General features: G+C 39.6%; 1 protein-coding gene across 1 annotated transcript; it reads right to left on the bottom strand.

Moving 5' to 3' along the window:
• Window positions 1-1,288: 1,288 nt before the first annotated feature.
• PLRG1 (pleiotropic regulator 1) lies at window positions 1,289-18,206 on the bottom strand. The gene is made up of 15 exons (XM_048509253.1): window positions 18,062-18,206; window positions 13,709-13,815; window positions 12,615-12,757; window positions 12,198-12,251; window positions 11,318-11,411; window positions 9,993-10,083; window positions 9,718-9,819; window positions 8,673-8,765; window positions 8,249-8,398; window positions 8,053-8,154; window positions 6,572-6,674; window positions 6,108-6,216; window positions 4,570-4,709; window positions 3,297-3,490; window positions 1,289-1,991 (listed from the first exon to the last, which is right to left on the bottom strand). The coding sequence occupies exons 1-15, from the start codon at window positions 18,068-18,070 to the stop codon at window positions 1,932-1,934; spliced, it is 1,551 nt and encodes a 516-aa protein (XP_048365210.1). The 5' UTR covers window positions 18,071-18,206; the 3' UTR covers window positions 1,289-1,931.
• Between the last annotated feature and the right edge of the window lie 5,100 nt (window positions 18,207-23,306).

Here is a 23,306-nt window from a genome sequence, read left to right as displayed (position 1 = left end):
GTAATAACTGTAATATTTTAACATTATTCTTTGCTGTTACTCACCCAGAGAACCTTTCTAGCAGAACAGTAATAAAGAAGTAATGACCATGTAACTGATTACCAGTACAACCTCACAACCTCAAAGCCAAGTACATTCTCAGTTAAATGTGTAATTTGATTGCTTAAATTCTACAGCATTGTCATTAGGTTTGTAAGTATGTGGATTGGATTAAAAGAACTGCCAGTAGAATAGCTACCAGTACTGTTCCATACATGCTTCTATGACAGTCTGCACAAGAGTTAACACAAAAGTCTGCTTCTCCAGCAGTTTACATAATTCTACTTCTCTTGAACAATGTGAAGAATAAAGGTACACTTCCTTGAACAGACATCAATACCCACATTGAAAGGCCATGTCAAAACCAATGGGTTGTTTTTAAAATTAGGTCTTACAAATTATTTTAAATTTGTAGATGAAAAAATAATTTCATTGGTTCCAATTAAAAGTTACACCACAATGCTTAGGCATGTTTACTTGGAAGTTAGCTTTAGAGATTTCAATAGCATGCACATCAAAGTATACATGCTTTGGAGCACAGCTTCTACATGCTTATCGGCACAAGTTAAAGAACCAAAAAAAAAGCTGAAGTCATTTATAGATAGTATACTTAAAGCAACAGCACGCACACAATACAACATGATCTGGAACTAAACACTTTTCACACAAATCTTGGGTAAATTAATGACAGTTTACTAATTACTAATTCCAGATATATTATGGAAATTAGGTTGATAACAGGCAATGTCACAAACCAAGGTCACTAGTAATATTAAATGTCTATGTAGACAGGGATTTGTCTCTTGTTAACACTGTTGTAGTAGTATAAAGATGCTTGCAATGTCTGCAAGTTGTACAAGAATGAAACAGCTTAAATTATACCATTGTGACGTATCCATATCAGATTTACTATCCAAATAGTACAAGAGATCCAAAGAGTGCATCAAGGGTTTCCGGCCCCCTGTTCAGTCCATACCGTGAAGAACTGCTCCTGAAGATCAGGAAACCCAACTGTACAGATTTCCATACAACGCCAAGGGCCATAGTCAGAAGGCATTATCAGAAACCCTGTGCTACCCCATTCTGTAGGTGGAACTGCTTACTTGTCCTTGATGCTTCTTGAATCCCAGGCAAAACACGCTGCAGTTCTGATATTTTAACCCCTTTAGAGTAGTATTACATTTTTGTTCGGTTTAAAATACCTTTGTTAAGGAACAACAACAAAAAAGACGACAGAATGGATGCAAAATGTTTTTAAGCTTATTTCATTAAAAGATTACACAGAATTCTTATACAGGAAACACAAAAATAGGAGAAGCAAAAATAATACCATGACTTCGAAGCAGAACAAAAACACATTCATCACATAGAAGTTCAGTTCTACAGAAGTTCTAGTTACTGAAGCCAGGGAACAAAGTTGAAATTTTATTGCATTCCAGATCACTGCATTCAGAAACAAAATAATTAATACAATGGAGCTTTCGTCTTCCTTGATCGTTCTTAGCATCATTGAACCAAGTAAGAACAGCAGAATTTTTTAAAAATCCTCTTCATATTTCCAAATATTTAATTCTTCAGCAGAAGGGTAGAGATGGGCAAACAGAGGAGAATGACTAGCATTGCCTTGTGTGCACAGAATGACAAGCACACATTTTGTGACTAATCAATCACTAGAACATTACCATGTTATGAAAAACGAACTTTGACTTCTTCAGAGGAACGTAACAGCTGCAACTGATTTGGTGGGATCAGGGAAAAGGATAAATCCTAGAAGGAAGCCATATATAATATGAAAACTGTAAACCGAGCACAGCAATGACTTTAGCAGAGTCCAGGCTTTGTAGCCCCAGTCATAGTCAGGATTATGGCACAGCTATGCAGGTGGATTTTCATTAAAATCGTTTTCTCTTGATGATTTCTGGTTTCCAGCTGACAGGGTGAGTTTCTTCGCTCTAAAAAAGAATTAAAGGCACACGTATCAGAATTCCAGCCCGCTGCCTAACTTCTACCCAAGGAATGGTCACATGTTTTCCATCAGCTCCAGTGTGTTTTTATTATGCAATCCCACATGACATACAGCCTCATGCTAACTTTTCTCCCAGTTTAAGAGGACAATATGAAAAGCAATGTTATCTCTCTGTGTGTATGTGGGAAATCAGTTTAGTCCAGTAATATAGTGCCAAAGTATGAATAATACAGGTGAAAACATATTGTGAAACCAGCACACAGACACTAGACTTTATCTAAAGAAAATCCCCACAAGACAGATCATTATTTCTTGTCTACAGATGGTGGAAGGAGACTTCATTTAGCTAGGGGCTAAGCAGGGATTTGATGACAGTATTCCAGATCAATGTTCTGCTTCTCTGGCAACTTTAATGGGAACAGAAATGCATCAAAGACACACAGGATGTGGATAACTTTACTAGAGAGTTCCTAGTTTGTTTGTAAGGGGGAAAGGAGTTGAATTTGACAGAATCAAATCACACTGAAGTTGGGAAAGCATCATATGATCAGATGACATATACAAGCATGCAAGCTTTTCAATATAAATGTTATCTACAATTACACTACAATAAACAGTTCCCTTTGATCGTCAGTTCCAGAAAATTAACCTGGAGAATTTCTAGGGAACTTTATCTACTGGGTTGAGCTTAAGGTCTTATTCTCCTTTGGATCCAACTAATTATCTTTGGATCCAACTAATTATCCAACATCTTTGGATCCAACTAATTATCTTATTCATACTGTTGTTCCAACACAGCAGAGTACTCTGATTTTCGAACAGATATCCTTCTTTTCCACCACTGTGGCATACACTCATAGGGTTGCAAGAAGCCCACTCTTTCACTCAGTCTTGCTCAATTCCCTTTCTTACTACAAACTTGGTCCTGCAGTGTTTTTATTCATGCAAGTCCCACAATACCAACTATGGCCTGTTTGGTGGCCCTTCACTGCCCTGAAGCTAAACTATTCAGACTTTGGATAATGAAATTTAAAAAATGTTTTTATTTGACTAGGTAGTTGGAAGGTTACAACAGAACAATCAAACTGACCTTAATTTACAATGGCTGTTTATGAGATTTATCCATCCCATTAATATTTGTTTGTAACAGAAGTAGACATGTGGCCACTGTTTAGTAACAAGTTAACTTTTCAATGTAATGGTGCCAGTAAACCTATCCGACAAGTATCCTAAGCCCAGGTTTATGTATAAATGTAAACCTAATACTGTTATAAAGAACATTTTTCCATACTGCAGCGTCATCTTCTCTGTAGACCTTGATAGTTTTATCAGCTTCAGCAGTAAGCAATCTGCTTTCTGACTGATCAAACACACAAGCAAATATCCCAGATTCACTGTCCAATGAGCCTGGCTGTACAGCTGCATGTATCCTCTGAAAGTTATAGCCAGTTCTCCAGTCCCAAAGATGCATAGTTCCATTGTCAGCTGAAAAACAAATATGGCATTATACATACTTGTGGAAACAAAAGTTATAGACCAGGGGTCTACAACCTGTGGATCTCCAGATGTTCAATTGGCCATGCTGGCAGGGGCTGATGGGAATTGTAGTCCATGAACATCTGGAGAGCCACAGGTTGCAGACTACTGTTATAGACATACCGTTATTTAGAAATCCAGTATCACAGCCTTATGTTAGCAAGCCTTTCTTTGTTACAAAACAACTCATTTGATATGACAGGTGTCAATTACAGGGTGTTTAACTGGACCAAACCCTATTAAACCTGATCTCTGCTCAAGATATCTATGAGCCATAGCAAATCCACACTAAACGGACAGTTAACAAGAAGGGATGCCAGTAGAAACATGGAAAGACAGCATGGACCTGCAATCATCAGTAGGTTTTATAATAAAGCAAATTAATAATTTGGTTTGTTCTCATACTCCATGAGTTGCCTATAAACAGCCATGAAGGCAGAAGCTACAGAAAACACCCTAAAATTCAACAGCTAAAACAGAATCCTGTAGTAGTTACCCATCAGTCAATGAATAGCATCTGACATCCCAAAATGTTTGCTTGAATAATGAAAATAGCATAATAGCATGGGAATAGTTCCATAATGGAAGAGCTGTTATTAAAAGATGCCCATTCTTAATCTCCAAACTTATCTTAGATGACAAAACTTGGAGCAAGACTTTCCCTAATGGAGGTTTATGCAATAATTTGAACCGAACATGCTTAATGGTCCAATACAGGAGGGGGGGGGGAGCTTGTGGGAGCAGTAGTGGGGGACCACACTTTGTCCCCTCTGCCAGGATAACAGGCACACTGGCTGGCAGAGGGGGCACAGAAAACTTGTCAGAATAGGGTTGTTATAACATAGTTAAAGTTGTACCTAATACTTTAAAAAGGAGTTGGTAGTATTGCTTCACATTAACAGTTAACTAATTTGTGTTGTTTATGAGCATATATATTGACGATTAAAGTTCATTTTAAAATTACTCGACCAACTTTTCTATCAAAATACCCAACCCTATTTGGATTATAAGTAACATTCTCATTGTACCTCCAGACACCAGAACTCCATCTGAATTCACAGCCAGCGTATTGATAATAGCACTATGACCAGAAAGATTTTGGATGAAGTTTCCATCAGGGAACTTCCACTGCTTAATGTTATCAGGAGAACCAGATGCAAATGTGTACCTGTAACAAGAGTTGTGTTTGGAATCAGAAACTATTCTGTAAACAGCCTGGTTGACTAAAGATTATAATTTCAATGTGCCATTTTATCACAGCTGCCAAGGTATGCAGGGAAATACACATAATAGAAAATATTTCTGTCAATTTGAGCATTAGTTATCCAAAAGAATCTTCCTTAGGTTCTGCATTTAGAGTTAATGTTTATTGAATTATCACCATGATAAGCACTGAACACAAGGACTAAAGCTTGGATTCCAAGGATATGCACCAATTTTCCTTTCTGGCTGCAGTCCCCTGCACCATGTCAAATGCCGTATCACAAGGTGACAAATTCAGGTGCAGTTTTTTTGGACGACTGACAGTCCATCAGTGGCATCCTAAGCAGAGCTGTAGCCCTAACTCCACTTCTTTGGAAGGCACTGTACACGAGGCAGAGAAAACTCCCGGCACATGAAGGGATAACTGCTCACACTTCCCTGGATCCAACCATACTTCAAGAGCCTTTTGGCTTGAAACCATACGGGGCCACTACAAGTCAGCTGTGACTTGATGGTGTTTCCCACCACCAATTTTCTGTTACACAGTAAAATACACAACACTTTTCAATAGCTGTTCTACCACTTTGGGGACTATGTCTGTTCTAAAGATTTTTGATGCATGCTAAGCATATAGTTATAATCCCAGAATCCAGGGAACTTTGGGTCTGCCTGAACTGAAACAATTTCTCTACTCTTTCATAGGTTAGGTTGTTTCTTCATTTGGCACAAGTATTTTCAAACTTATATTAGTTTATATCACAAGTAAACAGGAATGAAATTACTGCATTCTAAACACATTGACTTAAATAGGATCCAACTGGAATTAACTTTGAACAGGATAATACTGTAATTTAACAATCGGGACAGTCAGTTTGATGGAGCAAAGGACATCTAAAGCAAAGCTCATCTTAAAAAGTATTTCACTCATCATGATAAAACAGCAAATGTTTCAGCAACAATGGAACTTAAGAAAATGAAAGTTCCATTTTGACCAACAGAGGAGGGGGAGGGAGGGAGGGGTGGCATGCAAGGGAAGGGGAGGGAGGTAGGGGAGGCATGCAAGGGAGGAGGGAGGGGGCCCGGCATCTGGACATGGCCCACCCACCCTAGCGGAGAGAGATGGGGGGAGGGATGGCATGCAAGGGAAGGGGAGGGAGGGGAGTGAGTGAGTGAGTGAGTGAGTGAGGGGTGGCATGCAAGGGAGGGGAGGGAGGGGAGTATCTGTACTCCCCTAACCATCCACTCCTAATGTTTTAGTTGGGGAAGAGTGGACAGGAAGACAATCTGCTTTTCTACAAATTCCAGAGTTTCATAGCTGTAGCTATTTTATATAAACACAGAAAAATAAATCAAAAACACTTACTGTCTTGGGTGCAATACAACTGCTCTTACTGACTTCTTATGATTTGTCAAAGTGACACGAGTTTTCCCTGCCACTAAATCCCAGAGTCGTATAGTGGTATCATGACTTCCTGTAATTAAAAAAAAGGCGCTGAGAAAGGTAACCAAGTTAACAGATACTCAGAACTTAAGTATGCTCTAGACAGAAACAGCTCAGTTTTGTTATGCGCCCAAGTTTTCCCCATTCCAGTGCCACTTCTGAAAATCTCTTGCATGTGAAAAAAGGCATTGTGACCCATGAAAGCTTAAATTTCTTCCTCTTTTAACAACTACAAGATCATTTTGGTTTGGTTTATTAGATTTGTATACCGCCCTCCCCCGGGATTTTGCTGCATCAACACAGTGATACCTGTGCACAGAAGTGCATTCACATTAAATGTCCAGTTTCCATGGAGCTCCATTATTGTGACACAATATCCACTATACCTGTGATAATTTGTGGTTCTGCTGCTTGGCACTTCACTGTCGCCACTGCGTTTGTATGTCCTGTCAATGTATGTACACTGGCTTTGGTTCTTACATCCCAAATCTAATGAAACACAAATAAATTCAAGCAATCAGAAGTAGGTGGACACGGCTGACTCACAACTTGTAATAACAAAACTAACACTGTGTTTGCCTCAGGTTATACTATTTCCAGTATACTATTTCCACTACTAGTAGCTGAGCCTCCTATTTACAATGCAGCCGTGGATCCACTTGTGAGCCTTCATTAAAAAATGGCTACCATAAAACATTTAAAAATGCGATGGATCCAACTGTGAGAAATACCACAACTCAACAGTAAATCCATTTATATTCCTTAACACCTCTCTCCCAGATTTCGCATAGATAGAAAAAGGAATTCATCTTTACATAGGAACGTTTCATATAAATACATCATATTCCTTTAATGCTTATCAATATGTGATGCAGTTGTTCTGTAACTGTATCAAATCAAATAAACTAGACTCAAAACAGAAGTTAACTTCCAAATGCTATAATTAGAGCCATTAATATCTTAAAAGGATGCTTAACACATGGAAATGAACAAAATAGTTTCCCAGCAAAACCAAGTATGAAATGTTTAAACCATCTTGTATGAAGAATGCAGGGTTGTATTTTGTGACAACTGGGGTAGGGCATGAGAAGCAGCTGACGGTCTTCAGGTGCACAGCTGCCAATGCTCCTGGCTCTCCATGGAAAGCCCGAAGGTTGTGGGACAGTCTCACCGCCAGCTGAGGCTTGGTGATCCACTGGAGCAGTAAGGGAGGGGGAAATGCCCAGGTGAAAAGTGACAATCATCAGGCCAAACTGGTTGAAGACATGCCCAAGCTAAAGCCACACTATCCCTTCACCTCCTGCAGAAGCAGCAATCTTCAGGAGAGATTGGTGGGGGGAAACTCTAGGGGATGGGCATGCTCACTGGGCTGTCTTCATAAAGGCTTCGTATGCGGGCCAAGGAGGATGCTCTGGGTCAGCTTTCTCCAGTCCAGAACTGGAGGAGAAAGGGAGGAGGAAGCCTTGAGTACAATTAATATCTTCCTCCCCTCTACAGCAGAGGCCTGCTAAGGCCTGGAGAATGAAGATTCTGGAGTGCACACTGGCCCCAGCCAGCCACAGTGATACTGCCAGTCCCCTCACATATGTATTGAGAAGTAACTATGCACGTATGTATTCACAGCCAATATTCATATATGATAGTCTAATCTGTTTCCCTACTATCACCATGTCAGATACAGAACTTATTTTCTCGTGCAGCCAAAGGCCAAATTTGACAGATTCATGTTTGACCGCATATTTGAGACATCAGAAGGATTGATAGCTTTTAAAATGGAACTTGCTACGTAGATAAAGGCACATGTTTAAGATTCATCTGAGTACAGAAGTATGTTTAAATGCATCTTAATCATCCCTGTTTTACTTACTCGTGCAGTTGAGTCTCTGCTACATGTTACAAGAACATCTATTGTTGGGTGCAAATCCAAGCCATAGACAGCACTTAAGTGACCATGGTAATGCCTAATAACCTATTAACATAAAGAACATTTCAGTTAAAACAGGATGCTCTGTGACTTTAAATTACAGAAAAAAACCAGTTGCTGCCAATAATTGTAAACTTACCTTATTATATTCAAGATCCCAGCATTTCACCTGTTTATCTTCTCCACAAGAGAACAGGTATGGGCTTCTTCCACTTACTATTACACCTCGAACTGTACTGATATGGCCAGTCAGAGAGAGTTTCAGTTTGCCACTGGCAAGGTCCCAGATCTGAAATGCCAGAGATGAAAGTCCTATAAAAGGCCTGCCCATTTGTTTGAAGTGAGTCGCTCAAAGACCTATCTAGTATATAAACACTACCCCTATCAAAAAAAATCTGGCATTTTTAGTTCAAATGCTAACCTTAGCTTTTGGGCAAGGCCCTCGCAAAATTCTGGATCTCAATCGAAAGCAATCAAATGTGTAGCGCAGGGCTGCCAAGGAAGTATTTACAGTACTTAAGGCAATATAAATGTCACATGAGATTCCCTTCCATGGCTCTTACCTTTATAGTTCTGTCAGCAGAGCCAGTAACAAACCACTGATTGCCAGGTTCTACTGCAATACACCTCACCCAGCCCAAGTGACCGCTGATAACCTGCAGAGGTTACAAGATGATCTGTCAGGTTACAATTTATCAACCAAAACATGAACATCTACAGCTCTACTACTTACATACAACAAACCAGTTTATATAAAACTGGATAGTCTTCTTATGAATTTAACTCCAAAGTCATACCATAGATATATCATTCATCATTACTTGGACCTCAATGTTTGCATACTGTCTCGATTATAGATAATAACATATTGGGCACATGGTTTACCAACTTCAAATGAAGGACTTAATCAGAGAACATTATGTTCAGGAAAAAATTCATTAAATGCAGTTGTTCCAGTTCTGCATACAAAAAGACATTCAGCATTCAAAAAGCCACACACATTCTGGTAGTCTGAATCTAATTTCACAGCAGTGTAGCACCCATGACCAAAATCACTGTTATACTCTGTCTGGGATTCATTATCCTGCATTACAATCCAATAAAGACAATTTTAAAAACACACCGAAGAACTGACTATCGCAGGATCAACAAGGCACCATGTCCAATGCCCTATACGAAACCATTACAACCCCCCCTCCCAAAACTAGTGACAGGCAATTTGAAGAGCCAAACTTTTTAAAAAAGCAAAATAACTTGGTGACCTGGATATCCTCTGTCCTAGTTTTAAGTTTTACTTAGGTGAAATATGTCACAGCATATTATCATCAACACTAATAACACTTTTACAGTCAAAATTCTTTCTCTGAAAACTAAAAATTTATTTGCTTCAGATTACTAAAGGACTTTGACTTGTACGTCTGCTTTTTTAACCTAAAGCCTATAGCAAGGCAGTTAAATTAACAGAAAATGAGAACCGAGTTCCTTCCTATTATCCTCAACAAGCAGTGACAGAAAAAAAGTACAGATGATATGACACTGGGAATCCTACTAAGTATTTCATATTCCTTTTCTCTTGAGATTTATTTTCCCAGCCTGTTCACTACTTACTCTGTACAGTTTCCATGGGGGATGCCACTGTGGTTTCGGCATTGTTGGAGCCTTCTTCGCCATCAGCATAGAGTTTTTGTTCCCACCTGTTTCCATCATAGCCTATAAATTAAACAGACTTTCATGTACAAATATTTATTCCTGTTCTCAGAGTTTAAATTATTCTTTACAGCCCTTAAAATAATGGTTCATAGTATGCTCCAAGATTTTTAATAAAACCCAAGGACTGAGAAACCTGTCACATATCCATCAGTAGTCCTCCATTCATAACTTACCATGCTCAAACCTGGTGGCTGTGAACGCTCAGGAATCCCAGCATGCCTGTATATATCACCGACACCAGCAGCAGTTCGATTTGCTTCTATTCTGGAAGACCGGGAAACAGTTGGATGTCGGGCAGAGAAAATGTTAAGAAACAGTAGTGTGCCAAGTACTGACAGAATAACTAGTTTGCAATGGCTGTCAATATGTTTATTACATTCAAAATCCTGTGCCCTAACCATAAACATGTATGAATACAAAACATATGACACCTTAGAAATTAAGGCCAAAATCCAGGAATTATTTGTCACAATGAAGTACTATCTATATCTCCTTTCCAGCATAATTACTCAAGGGAGTGGACAGTCTAAACAGATGTCTAGATATGGTAACAGGCTGGATAAAAGCCAATAAACTAAAAGACAATCCAGAGAAGGAGGTACTGCTGTTTAACCTATACCAAGTCAAAGATTGAAGAGTCAGACTGCACTGCCCTTAAAATAATATCTTTGCAATTTGAGGGTGATATTAAATCTGTTTAAAACTGAAGGCTCAAATCTCCTTTGCGGCATACTGCACTTCTGAACTGTTTCAGGTGCTTCACTGGCTATGGACCATCATTGTAAAACAGGATTTGGACACAGTGTCTACACTTTAAGTACATCCAAGGTAAACTACTTGAGATCTTAAATGGAGCTGCCTTTGAAGACAGCTTAGTAACTTCAGCTAGTCCAAAATACCACAGCAAGATTACTGTCTGGTATAAATTATAAAATGCATATGTCTTCTATGTCAAAGGCAAACAGTCAAACCAAACCTGAATTCTAGGCCAAGAACAGATCAGATAAATGTTTGCTGTTTAGGATTTCAGTTCAGGAACAAGAAAACCAAGAGATTTTAGATGAAGTTCTATCCTGGCCCACAGAAGAAATTATTTGAACTGGTACTTGGGCTACATTTTAAATAGTTTAATTCCCTAATTTATGGCTCATTCCGCACATGCAGAATAATGCACTTTCAAACTGCTTTCAGTGCTCTTTGAAGCTGTGCGGAATGGCAAAATCCACTTGCAAACAGTTGTGAAAGTGGTTTGAAAATGCATTATTTTGTGTGTGCGGAAGGGGCCTATGTTAGTTCTGGGTTCCATTGGAAATGCTGGCTGTGTCTTTTAAAGCCCTTCATGATCCCAGAACACGGTATTTAAGAACTGCCTACCCTCACACAAACCAATTTGGTTCCTGCACTCATCATGAGCAGTTTCTAAGCTAGCCTGAATTTTTCTCATTGATTTTATAATTTTAATTTATACTATTTTCAGTGACTAAAAATAAAATCTTACTTGGATTGAGGAGGCAGCAATGCCACAGCTAAGGACTGAGCCGCTGATTCACTAGGCATCCTCTGGATTTTAGTGTCTGCTGTCAAAGCCACTCCTTGTAAAACAGAAAATATACTGTTACAGCATATCCCACATCAAAAACTTGTAAAACTATTCTTAGCCACATGCATCTATCACTGACCCTGTCAGAACCATTTTTTGTCATTTTACAGTGCAAACATATACAGAAACAGGTTTAGACCTCTGCATAAGATTGCACTGTTGCTCTTGCTAGTTTAATTATACTGACACCAGGATGAAATCTGCACAAACAGCAGCTGAGTGGTAGCAGACATGAAAAACTTGCAGTGACTATTGCAAACTTTAGTTCACATGACCTGGATGAGTTTCTGCAAAGGTGACGGATGAAATTCTAAACGCAAACTCTAATGGGGAGTATCCACATCCACAGATCACTGAACAAAGCAAGAATTCCAATGAAGGCATGATTTATTTAAGATACCACTTTCAAATATCTAACTTAGAAACTCCATCGCAATGAAAGAGTTGTAATGTTTGTCTCCATTTTCACTAATTTACAGTATTGAAAAGTCTGAGATTTTTGGCCCCACACAGGAATAAATTTCTGGCATTTCAATAAATCTGAGTGTTTCAAAAGAAAAAATGTTTCAACATTTCAAACATACCTAACCTATAATGCATGGAGACTGATAGTGCATCAAGTTCACTGAAGTCAATGAAGATGCTTACTTGGTACAACTTCCTTAACAGATGCAGTCACTAACTGATGCATCCATGATCATAAATGTCTTACTAAAATTTTTATACTACAATAGTATGCACTTTTACTGAATACAAGTTTGTCCAAAAAACTACTTACCAGGTCCTGGAGGATATGGGTGTGTTCCTGTTATCAAATATTCATTATCTTCCCCTATATAGTAAGAGATTTATTACTGCTTCATAGTACATTATGTCAATCAATGAATTTGGTTTCTAAGAACACACTGCCAGAGGTATACAAAGATACATTTTCATTAGAGATAATGCACCACCAATGCTAATGTGTACCTTGCAAATGCTATTCAAGAAAGGAAGTACACTCATAAACATTTCAAACAAATGTTACATGCGGCAGACATATCCTAAATAAGAAACTGAGGGGCTTGTATTTTACCACATCCTAACATGATGACTGAATGTGAAATTCTAATATAAAAGAGCTAGTAATCAAATGATGAACTGATAGAGAAACAGACCTTTAAACTGTTTAACAGAGTAGAAATTATCAACATACCTGGATTTTGAAGGTACTGCTTATGACCATAAGAATCAATGGCATTGTGAGAGCCCTTCTCTCGAGCATTTTCCTTCAACACAGGCATGTGCAGTACAGAATTATACTCTGTATGAAGTTTTACTGACATTTTTAACTTATGGCTGTTTAAGAAAACACTTTATTAATATTTAGAATAATATTCTAGTAAAATAAGCAAAACAATATTTGGCAGGAAAGACAGCAGTGCAGATTCACATAGACACACAGAAGTATCTACAAGAACTAAAACTATGGAAGCATGGGCTGCTTCACATTCAGGTTACCCACATTTCAGGCAATAGTGATATTACTGTAACTCATAACTCTAGAAATTTTTGATTCCCCAGACAAATAATTTTTGATGTCCATGTAAATTCAATGCAAATTCATACAGCTTCAAGCTTTGACAGTAAAAAACAAGTTGTGCAGCAGATAAATTAGGATTCAAACAGTGCATTTCTAGGAGGAACACAGCCTAATTATCATTCCGCCTCTCCCATATCTGTAAGGAAAGTCAGTCAAATGATAACTGAAACCCTCCATGTCTACTTCATTTCATTTCCTAGGGAGCCATTACTTGTGGTTGCCATGGGCCCCTCCCAAGTCTTCCATAAATACTTGTCAGCTCCAGCCTGGTGGAACAAATGACCAGCTGAGGTCAGAGCTCAATCTTTGTTCTGCAGGGCTTGAAAAACCTGGTTGTTCCACCGGGCCTTTCCCACCTAGCCAGCCAGATTAAATTGCACCATCATCTCCTCTCGGCCTCCGGAGCAGGGGCAGGGAGGGGGGATGAACTGGGATAGATCCATCAAAGCTGCCATCTGGTTTTCTATAATTGTATTTATAGTGTAATTTTGCAAGGTGTTTTATATTTTTAATGCTTTGTTTTTAACGTTTTAGTGTGTTTTATTCCTGTTGTAACCTGCCCTGAGCCCCTTGGGGAAAGGGCGGCATAAAAATATGAAAAAAATATAAATAAATAAATACAAGGTCTGTTCAACGGTGGAAGAACAGATAAATGTATTAAAATTATACAGTAGGCTGCAACATCAAAAACATAGGAATAGCCATACCTCTTTTCATCCAGCATTACAGGTTTTGCATTGTCCCCCACAAACATGTCATGAGTTCTCTTCAAAGATCTGAATACAAGGGTATGCACAGAGTGCTTCTGCACTTCCTGAACAAGAAAGAAGTTTCAGGTATACCTTGGGAAATAAGTTCATAAAAGAAAAAGATTGACACATTTGGGCTTGGCTTCCTAGGCAGCCATGACTTGTGGTTGCCATGGGCCCCTCTCAAGTCTTCCAAACATACCTGCCAGCTCCAAATTGCAGACCTAATACACTCCTCCCACTTCCAAAGTCAGGGGAAGGCATGTTTCCCATAATGCATCAAGCTGTGAAACAGTCAGGAAAACTAGCTGCTTCTTTCTTCTCTAGACATGCTATCGGGGATCTCTCCTTCCCTTTCCAAAAGTGAAAACTGGAAAGCCTGATTAACAATCTTAAAAAAGTAAAGTCAGCTCAATTAATGGATCACTGAGTTTTATTGAATAGACTGAATTCATAGTAACCTGCATGTCAGCTACAGTCAGAAAAACCAGCTCTGCTCTGAATGCCTCCTCTGTGGTAGACTGGAATAGCAGCAATAAGCTAGCAACAGGATCTTGGCCACTGAGACCTTTAGACTCTGAAATGAGGTAAAGAGTTGTCCTATATCCATTTCCAGAAGACCTCTAGTTCTCCATAAAGTCTCTATTTCAACTCATACTTGGCTGACTTTTCGTCGGCTGTATAAAGTTATTAAGCAATTTTATTTATTTTGTTTGGAAAAGATATTTTTATTCTATGAAGCTACTTAAAGTAGTTTAGAAAAGAAACTTCAAAATGATCTTAAAATAAAAGTACAAAAGACATTAAAACATTGACTTTGAGTTTTTTTTAAAAAAACGCAATATTTAGTAGCATTGATACTGGGCAACAAACAATTTTAAAATATATGCCTTGGCGCCTTGATTCCGTTTTCTGGTATATGGCATACTTCATTTTTCTCCTCATCCATTTGAAGTACAGCAAAATTTCCATGACACATGAATAAAGCATAAAAACGAACTAATAGCTCAAGTCTAGTAAGTGTTTACTTTGCAACAGTATACACTAAGGGATCAGGGTTAAAAATAGTGCTTTGTTCTGGCCCTTCTTTCTCAATGAACTGTGAAAGTGAAGGTTCCCTTGCTTTCCGGAGATGTCAAGATCAACTACTTCAGGGCCAACAGTCTGTTTTCCATTCCAAAGTGATCCGGTACAAACATAAACACTTAAAGCTTCTCACTCCCAGAAGAAGACCTGCTCCAAATTTATTGTCACCATTAAAAACGGGATAAAACCAAACACAGTTTATTTACAGAATGTTACACATGATCTGTTACTTTGATGGTTGCCCAAGATCACAGGGCTGGTGCTCATTTTATGTTGGCTCAAAATCCACTGCCACTTGTCCAATTATTTTAACAGATGTTCGTGTCACACACGTGAACTACCTTTGAATTTTTGATGTACGGTAATAATGCGATGCTGGAATCTTCTAACTTTTAATGCAACTGCCTTTAAAAAATAACTGATTCCAGAGCAGTGTATTTATTTTCAAATGGCATATAATAAATTTAGTTGGGCCCTACACCAAATGTTCTGTACTCTAACAACTAAGCATCTTAGTTCTTCCCCTGACCTGGATGGCCCAGGGTAGCCCAATCTCATCAGATCTTGAAAGCTAAGTGGGGTCAGTCCTGGGTCATATTTGCATGGGGAATCCCAAGGAAAACCAGGATCATGACACAGAAGCAGGAAATGGCAACCCACTTCTGAATGTCTGTTGCCTTGAAACCCCCACATTAATCAACTGTGATTTGACAACAACAACAAATCCTTCGTACTAATGCAACACAAAAACAACAACGTTTTAAGTAGAATTTAATGGCTTGGATCTGACCTAGAATTTTCACATAGAAGTAGGGGGTGGGGGATTTTTTGATGATTCCCATCCATGGGTCAGTCCAACATACCCCGCCCCCAATTATTGCTTATGAAGGAGAGAACAGCTTTAAGAAAATCATACTTGTCATTCATGAATTGGCAAAATAACACCCCTTCTTCAATCCACAGAAATTTAGATCAGATTAAGCCAGTGTACCTTCAAAATGTTTTCAATAAGATAATTCTATACCATATATAGTACAAATGTATCTTCCCTCAATACCTTCTTTGCTGACAAGCAAGAGATACAGGACAGATAAAGGGAAGAACTTCTGCAGTAAACATGTAATCAGATTGGTTGTTGTGGGTTTTCTGGGCTGTGTGGTCATGGTCTGGTAATCAAAAAGTGTGATTAATTGCCAGTGAACAAAGTGATAGCCTCTAGTGCAGACCCTTGACAACTTTAAAAAGATATTAGGCAGGCCAATGGAGGATAGATCCATCAATGCAGTCCAAAAGGAACATCCACATCCAGAGAACAAAATCTTTGAATACAACTACCAAGGCAGCATTGTGAAAGGCCTCTGCCTCTAATGTTAGCCACTCAGTGAGTAAGCCGGACAGATGGACAGCTGACTTGATCCAGCAGGTCACTTCTACTGTTCTTAGAAGCCAGAAAATACTCCAGCAAAATGTACAGTACAGTCCAAGGAGACTCAGTCAAAAAGGGAAACCTGGGGAGCACCTAAGAATGCAGGAAAGTGCCTGGGAGCACACATGTTGCTCTATGGATTCCAGGCTCTTTTAATCACAGTGTAATTTAGTAAATATTATATAATTATTCTTTCACCCACTGTAAATATTTATTTATTTTATTTATTTCCTTAAGCTTTTATACCGCCCCATCCTGCGCTATAAGTAAGAATGCTGTCTGATTGAAAGACGTTTAAAGGAACATAAAATCTAAGCATGCATAGTGACCCCAAGCATAGTGACCAAGACATTTTTTCTGGCCAAGAAGACAGCCGCTTACAACCATTTATCCCTCTTGCTGTTATTTATCTTAGACTTCTACCTGCCAAGCTGACTTCTTGCCCTTCATTTTTTGTATGGTTCCTTAGTATTGATACTGGATTAACACTCTGGGGTTGCTTGTCCTTTGCATGCATTTGCAAGACAATAGAATGTGCTGGAGTTTTCATCTACTGAAGATCTAATAAAAGGTATAACCCACCCCTTTTAACCAGCTCAGCTATCTTCACTTTCCATCTTCAGTGAATGGATAATGGGACCAGCACATTCTTGGTATTCATGACACTTAGAATGAAAGGCACTTTTTGCCTTTGGAACTCCACATCACTATTAGTCTTGCGTTTGTGCAGAAAGCCACTGACCTTCACCTCTGAAGATTTCAGACAGCTTGAATAAGCTACCAGGACAATATGTGGACGGGGGAAAAACACATATAAACTGCCCCCATATTCTCTACTTGCCACTGGCGCTACTAAAAAGCAGTCACCAATTGGTCAGGAGAGCTTGCCTTTTGGAACAGCATCTTGTTTCTGGGATATAAAGAAAGCTCCCCTATTGCCACTATGATCTTAGAAGAGGCAGTTGAAACAAAAATAAGTCTTCTACGTTTTTATTTCAAACACCCTGAGTGAAAATGGCAGCAAAGCAGAGAATAACTACAGATTTAAAACAAAACAGTTTTGAATGAGTTCCAATTACAGCATCATAGATCAGATGCCGATTAGTATGGCTCCTCCAATATCCCAACCCATCTCGACCTACCAAGGAACTGTGCAAGGTAATGCACAGAGGGTAGCTTCAGGTTGCTTCACTGCAAGGTGACAGATTGTTTTTAAGTGGAGATGACAGGGAATGAAATGGAAATCATTTGCATTCCAAGTACACACTCGTCCACAGATTTATGGCTCTCCTACAACTGAATCCAGTAAAATTCTAGAGACAGCTGCATTAGGCTACTTTTGGGGCATCCTCAGGACTAGCACATTCATTGCTTTTGTGGTACCTAAGGAGTAGCACAATGATTGTGAAACAAGCTTGTCGTGGAGTACAATCCACTTCAACACCAAGATCAAATCTCTTGATTAAATGTATGTCTCTTTGTGTGTTTGCTAACTTCATGCTTCTAATAAACCAGGCTTCAGTCCAAGGAAACAGAAACCAAACGACATATAAGTACCACGAGGTGCGTACTTGTTTTTAGGAACAGTTCCACTTCTTTTATCCAAACCCAGGAGGCATAAATTATCCTCCAAACGTCAGTTCCTCATAGGCATCCACACACAAGCACGGGGAGGGATGCTCTCCACGCCAAGGAAGCGGAAAGCTCAGTGAACTGCTTCCTCCAGGCAGCACCAGGGACAAGGGCACCTTCCGAGCCCTGAACCCCAAACTAAGCAGAAACGACCAACCCCTCCTCACCTCCACCATCGTGCCTTCTTAACGCCTCAGCTACTCCGGCAGCAACCACCTCCCGACGCCAGAACAAGGTCCGTTAGCGACAAGACGCCACTTCCGGCGCTTCTCTTGCGCGCCATCGGAAGTGACGTTTCCTTTAAAGGAAGCGTGAGCGAGATGAACCGGCTAGAGAGTCTCTCCAAATCGGCTGTCTGACGTGAATGGGACGCCAGGGTAACAGCTGCAGGTTTCTATTGGTGAATGGAATGTTATTCTAACACACATGCGCACAGAAACACACGTGTGTTCAGGGCAGTTCCTTCCAGGTTTTAGGCTAAAACCTATTTATATAGACTTTTACATACCGGTTCCTTCCAGGTTTGAGGCTACCACCTATGCATATAGACATCTACACCGTTCTATTTAAGACAAACTTCCCGGTGGCTTTTCTGCTTGTTGTGGAATCTTGGAGGAAAAACTTATTCAAGAAAAACAGTGACAGCTATATCTGTTTTCCATTGCTCACCTTGCCTTCTAGCAGTTCTTCTAATCTAAGGCTAATATTTGGAAACTAATGGGGGAAAGTGTCATATTCTTATGGGGATGGGGTGGATAACTTTTTATTTGAGAGTTCCAAGGTAGCTAAATATATTGCACGTTGCTGTTTTTTTGAACATAACACCATCTTAATTCTACCTCTTACATATTTGAATAGACAGTGAAGATAGGAACAGCAAGACATAAATGCAAGACTAGGATTTTTCCAGATATGCCAACCCCCACCACCAAAAAAAGGAGAGAAGGTTTTACATTAGTATACAAATTAGAGCCAGTGTGGTTTAATAGGCTATTATCTGGGAGTCCAGAGTTTGAATCCCCTCTTGTGTAATGGAAGCTTGCTGGGTGAGCTTGGGCCAGTCACTCTTGTCAGCTTAATCTACCTCACAGGATTATTGTGAGGATAAATTGAGGAAAGATAATGGTGTAAACTAACTTGGGTGTCCATTGGAGAAAAAGGCAGGGTATAAACAAATTCAATAAATAAATGTTCAATATTATTTTTTGTGTGTAACTTTTTAAAGAGGTCATCTTATATTCAGAGGTATATTCCTTATGAAACCTGATATATCTTCTTAAGTACAAAATTGCTCAATGATTATTTCAGATTGGTATAGCTGACTTCTATTGCATACATTTGATCAACTGATTTTGTTTAATTTGCATTTCAGAAGTCAGAAACTGCAGTTACAAATTCTGAACAGAAGAGGGCATGAGTTAGCTTTTCATTGACAACAAGAAAACTAGTAGCAAAGTTCATATTTAGAGATGGGCAAAATCACAGGGAGACTTCCTAGTTTAGTTGTTATGCCCAGTGGTGGGATCCAAAAATTTTAATAAGAGGTTCCGATGGTGGTGGGATTCAAACAGTGGCACCGCCACACACACGCACCTCCAGTCCCTATTGGGCAGGGAGGTTGCTTTAGTAACCCCTTCTCGGCACTCAGAAAAAATTAGTAACCACTTCTCTAGAAGTGAGAACTGGTTGGATCCCACCTCTGGTTATGCCCCAGAAAAATTGTTTTTATATGAGCCAAGATTTTATGTTGTTTTGCTGCCTTGGACTCCCATTGCTATCTCTCTGAAAATGCTCAATTCTGTCTACTTAATTCCAAAAAACATTTAGTGGAAAGTCTCTCGGTTATTTAAACTTACTGTTTTGTGTGCTATGCTGTTGTTTTAAGTTTTCTCAGTTGTTAAATTTAATCTAGGCTCTGGATGCTGCTATACAATCATTCCCTCCATCTCACTGATGATTACAGTGCATCATGGGTTTTGTAGCTTTTATACCATGAAAGCTACACTGTGTATCCAAACTTTACACAAACACATAGATAAACATCAGCCAATTTTATATATTCAGCTCAATAACACAGGGTGTGATTCACTGCTTTTGTATCACACATACAGCCATCTGTAAATTATCCCCCATGTTCTAATTTGGGTAGTACCTATGGAAAGGTAGGGCCCATTCACACTTCTCACAAGGAAGTGCAACATTTTGCAGCTTGGTATTAGAATTGGTCACTGGCCAGTAGAACCTCAGTTGAGAACCAACTACCTTTGAACTGAAATAAAATAGTTAACGAGGAAGCAGCTGATCAAGTCTTTTTGTCAATTATGTGAGTGCCCAACCTATTATGTGGCTTTGAAATTTTGTTGATTGTAGATGTACTGATGACTTTTGTCTGTGTATCAATCTTGGCTGATCTATGATCACAACAAATAAATAAAGTTAAAAAAGAAATGGATCTGTGCCACATAATGTGCAAGCATTTATACTATATATTATTAGCCTAGTTTCACAAGTGAGATCTGCACATAGAAACAGGCATTTTTGAGCACATAACAGAAGTGGATGCATATACCTAGATCTGTGTGGGTTTCATTGGGCTGACTGGAAACATCTTTTGATGCCGATAGAGTGGGCAAGTGTTGTGTGAGACTAGCTACCCAGGAGCAGAGTTAGATCAATGGCGATTTTCTTTCTTTCTTTCTTTCTTTCTTTCTTTCTTTCTTTCTTTCTTTCTTTCTTTCTTTCTTTCTTTCTTTCTTTCTTTCTTTCTTTCTTTCTTTCTTTCTTTCTTTCTTCAAGTCACATCTGACTTATGGTGACCCCAGGGGCTTTTCAAGGCAGAGACGTTCAGAGATGATTTGCCATTGCATGTCTCCACATCACAATCCTGGTATTCCTTGGAGATTGCCCATCCAAATACTACCAAGGATTCATCCTGCTTAGCTTCTGAGATCTGACAAGTATTCATTCAGATACAAGATCTGGGATTTAGGCTGGGGCTATCAAGGTCGGGAATTTCCCTCTTAAGTAGAGTTGCATAAAGGATAAGTTTGTGCTCTGTTTTGTAGAGGCCAGTTCTTCTAGTTTATGTTAAATGTTGAAAAATATCCTTTACGTTATTTGTCTGTTGGGAAGCTTCAAATATGTATAAAACAATCAGTGGAAATTTGGTTGTTTTTAGAATGACTCCCTATTCCAACTTTTGCAACCAAATTGAGTGAGCAGTGAGCAGCAGAAAGTAGTCCCCACGTTAACCTTTAAAAAATGTGTTTGCTTCCAGGTTATGATGACTATGGTGGAGTCTCCTTTGCAAAGGACAAAAAAAACCCCCTGCTGTAAATATTTGGTGTCTTCAGCCTACTGTTTGAGAAAATCAGAGCTGAACTATCTGTTTACACTTTTGTTTAAAATGCAGAATTATCTTGCAACACTTTTTTTTGGCCACCAAGTCACAGTTTAAAATTGCATTTCTAAATAAATGTATAACTAGGACACCTTCCCCTCTCCCCCTGTTCTAATTCTACAAACATTGTGAATTATCTGTGGCCTGAAACCCTGGTCCTGCAGATAAACCAATCTTTGACCACTGTCCTTGACTTATCTGGCAGAGCTTGTTTAAAGAGCATTGTGCCACTGACTGAACAAACCATCAGGGCAAATAGTGCTTGGGGGAAGGGGGTTGATTTATTAAAACTGTTTCGTAAGGACATCTTCTGTAAGTTGTGGGGGATGTGATGGGAATGCTCTGAGGTGACTCTTGAGTGTACCTAGCACAGGAGAAATTGTTTCTTGATTGTAGAGATGCTGGCCTTCAGGTGGAACCTGGGGATCGTCAGCATCACAGCGTAGTTCCAGACTGCAGAGATTAGTTCTGGAGAATATGGATGCTTTGGGAGGTGGACTCTATGACTTTGTGCCCCACTGAGATCCTCGTTCTCCCCAGGCTCCATCCCCAAATCTCCAGGAGTTTCCCAACCTGGATCTGGCAACTCTACCCCCCGATCCGTTGCTGGTGGACAGCGGATTCCTGGCAGCCCTATTTGATTGTAACAAAAATTCTTCACTGCCATTGACCTAGAAGAATGTCCTCTACATCCTGTTTTAGCTTCAGTTGAGAACATTGCAGCATTTTCAAATGATTGTTAAGGTTTTCCCGGCAATAAAACAGATGAGGACAAAATAATTGTGAGTCCAGAACAATTGTGAAATGCCTGAATTGTCTGCTTGCCCGAGCAGAACAGCAAAAATATACAGAGGCTTTGTGGTAGGTGACCTACAATTGTGTAACTTCCTTTCCCCTCAATAATCAAAGTCCAAACCAAATCATTTTCCAGAAATGTTGGAAGACATTTTTTGCTAGGTTTGGTTTTTAATAGCCAAGGTCAGAGTAGAGAATGTTTTAATTATGTTGGCGTGTGGTATGATACTTTAAAAAATCATTTGGTTTGTTCTTTGAGGTGTTTTTGTGGTCTGTTCTATCCCTGCATATCTGGCAAGAAAGCTAGTAAATAACAAAGCCAATGGTATACGGTCATGAATGAATATACCAAAAGTTCAATTAGGCAATTCTATATTGTACCTCTCTGGAAACCTAGGTCCACAACTTGGGTGTATTTCTGTAATTGTAACGATTCCTGGAGGCCTAACAGCCTGAACAAGAGACCACAGCAGTTGGGGATGGCACCATGGCCGCACCACTGTGCTGCCTTCTAGATGGTGTGGGAAGGTAGCAAAACCCAGAGAATCCTCAACTGCCTGAGCAGCTTCCATTGGGGAAAATGGACTTACGCCACTCTTTTGGGTGGTGTAAGTTGGAGGCCTGTGGTTGGCATGTTCCTAGCCAGAAAAGCTGAGTAGAAGCAGATTCAGGTTGATTCCACCTCTGGGAACTCCCCTAGCCTACCCCCAGCCACACTGGCATCTGCAGATATGCTGGCGCAGCATTGGGGCAGGCAGCCTCTTCTGGGTTGGGCACCACACAACTCTGCAATGTCTCTTCACCCTGTTTGCCCTCCCCACCAACCTATGTGCCACCTATGCCAACGGGGAGGGCAAATGCTTTTGTGTGAAGCCATGCTGCTTCCTGATCATGCTTCACTCTCCCCACTCTGGACTGGGCGACCAGTTAGCAACTTTAGCTTAGGAGATGAGGCTGCATTTTTGTCTGCTCCTGACTTTAATCCTTCTTGGAGAAATCTGGTCTGGCATAGTCCTTGGGGACTTACAGACTGTTGTTATACACTCTATCTGGGGTTGCCTTTGGAAAATTCTCAAAAATGGCAACTGAGGCAGGGTGCAATTGTCCATCTGTTGTGGACGATCATAAAAACCGATCATCAGTTTTTAACTTTGATACAGTTTTACAAACTTTTAGTTTATTTCCAGTGAGGGGCGTCGATCTCCCGGTTGGCGTTC

Source organism: Sphaerodactylus townsendi, linkage group LG10 (assembly GCF_021028975.2).
Source record: "Sphaerodactylus townsendi isolate TG3544 linkage group LG10, MPM_Stown_v2.3, whole genome shotgun sequence".
Taxonomy (NCBI): Eukaryota; Metazoa; Chordata; class Lepidosauria; order Squamata; family Sphaerodactylidae; genus Sphaerodactylus; species Sphaerodactylus townsendi.
Note: the sequence above shows the minus strand (reverse complement) of the source record. Positions and strands in the feature narration are given on the sequence as shown.

Bases quoted from the DNA above. Each gene is read 5' to 3' on its own strand.
- PLRG1 (XM_048509253.1), bottom strand. The intron at 12,758-13,708 runs GTATGGCTATTC...TTTCTTAAACAG, and splicing joins GTAATGCTGGATGAAAAGAG to CCATAAGTTAAAAATGTCAG. The intron at 6,675-8,052 runs GTAAGTAAAACA...GTGTTTCATTAG, and splicing joins GCAGAGACTCAACTGCACGA to ATTTGGGATGTAAGAACCAA.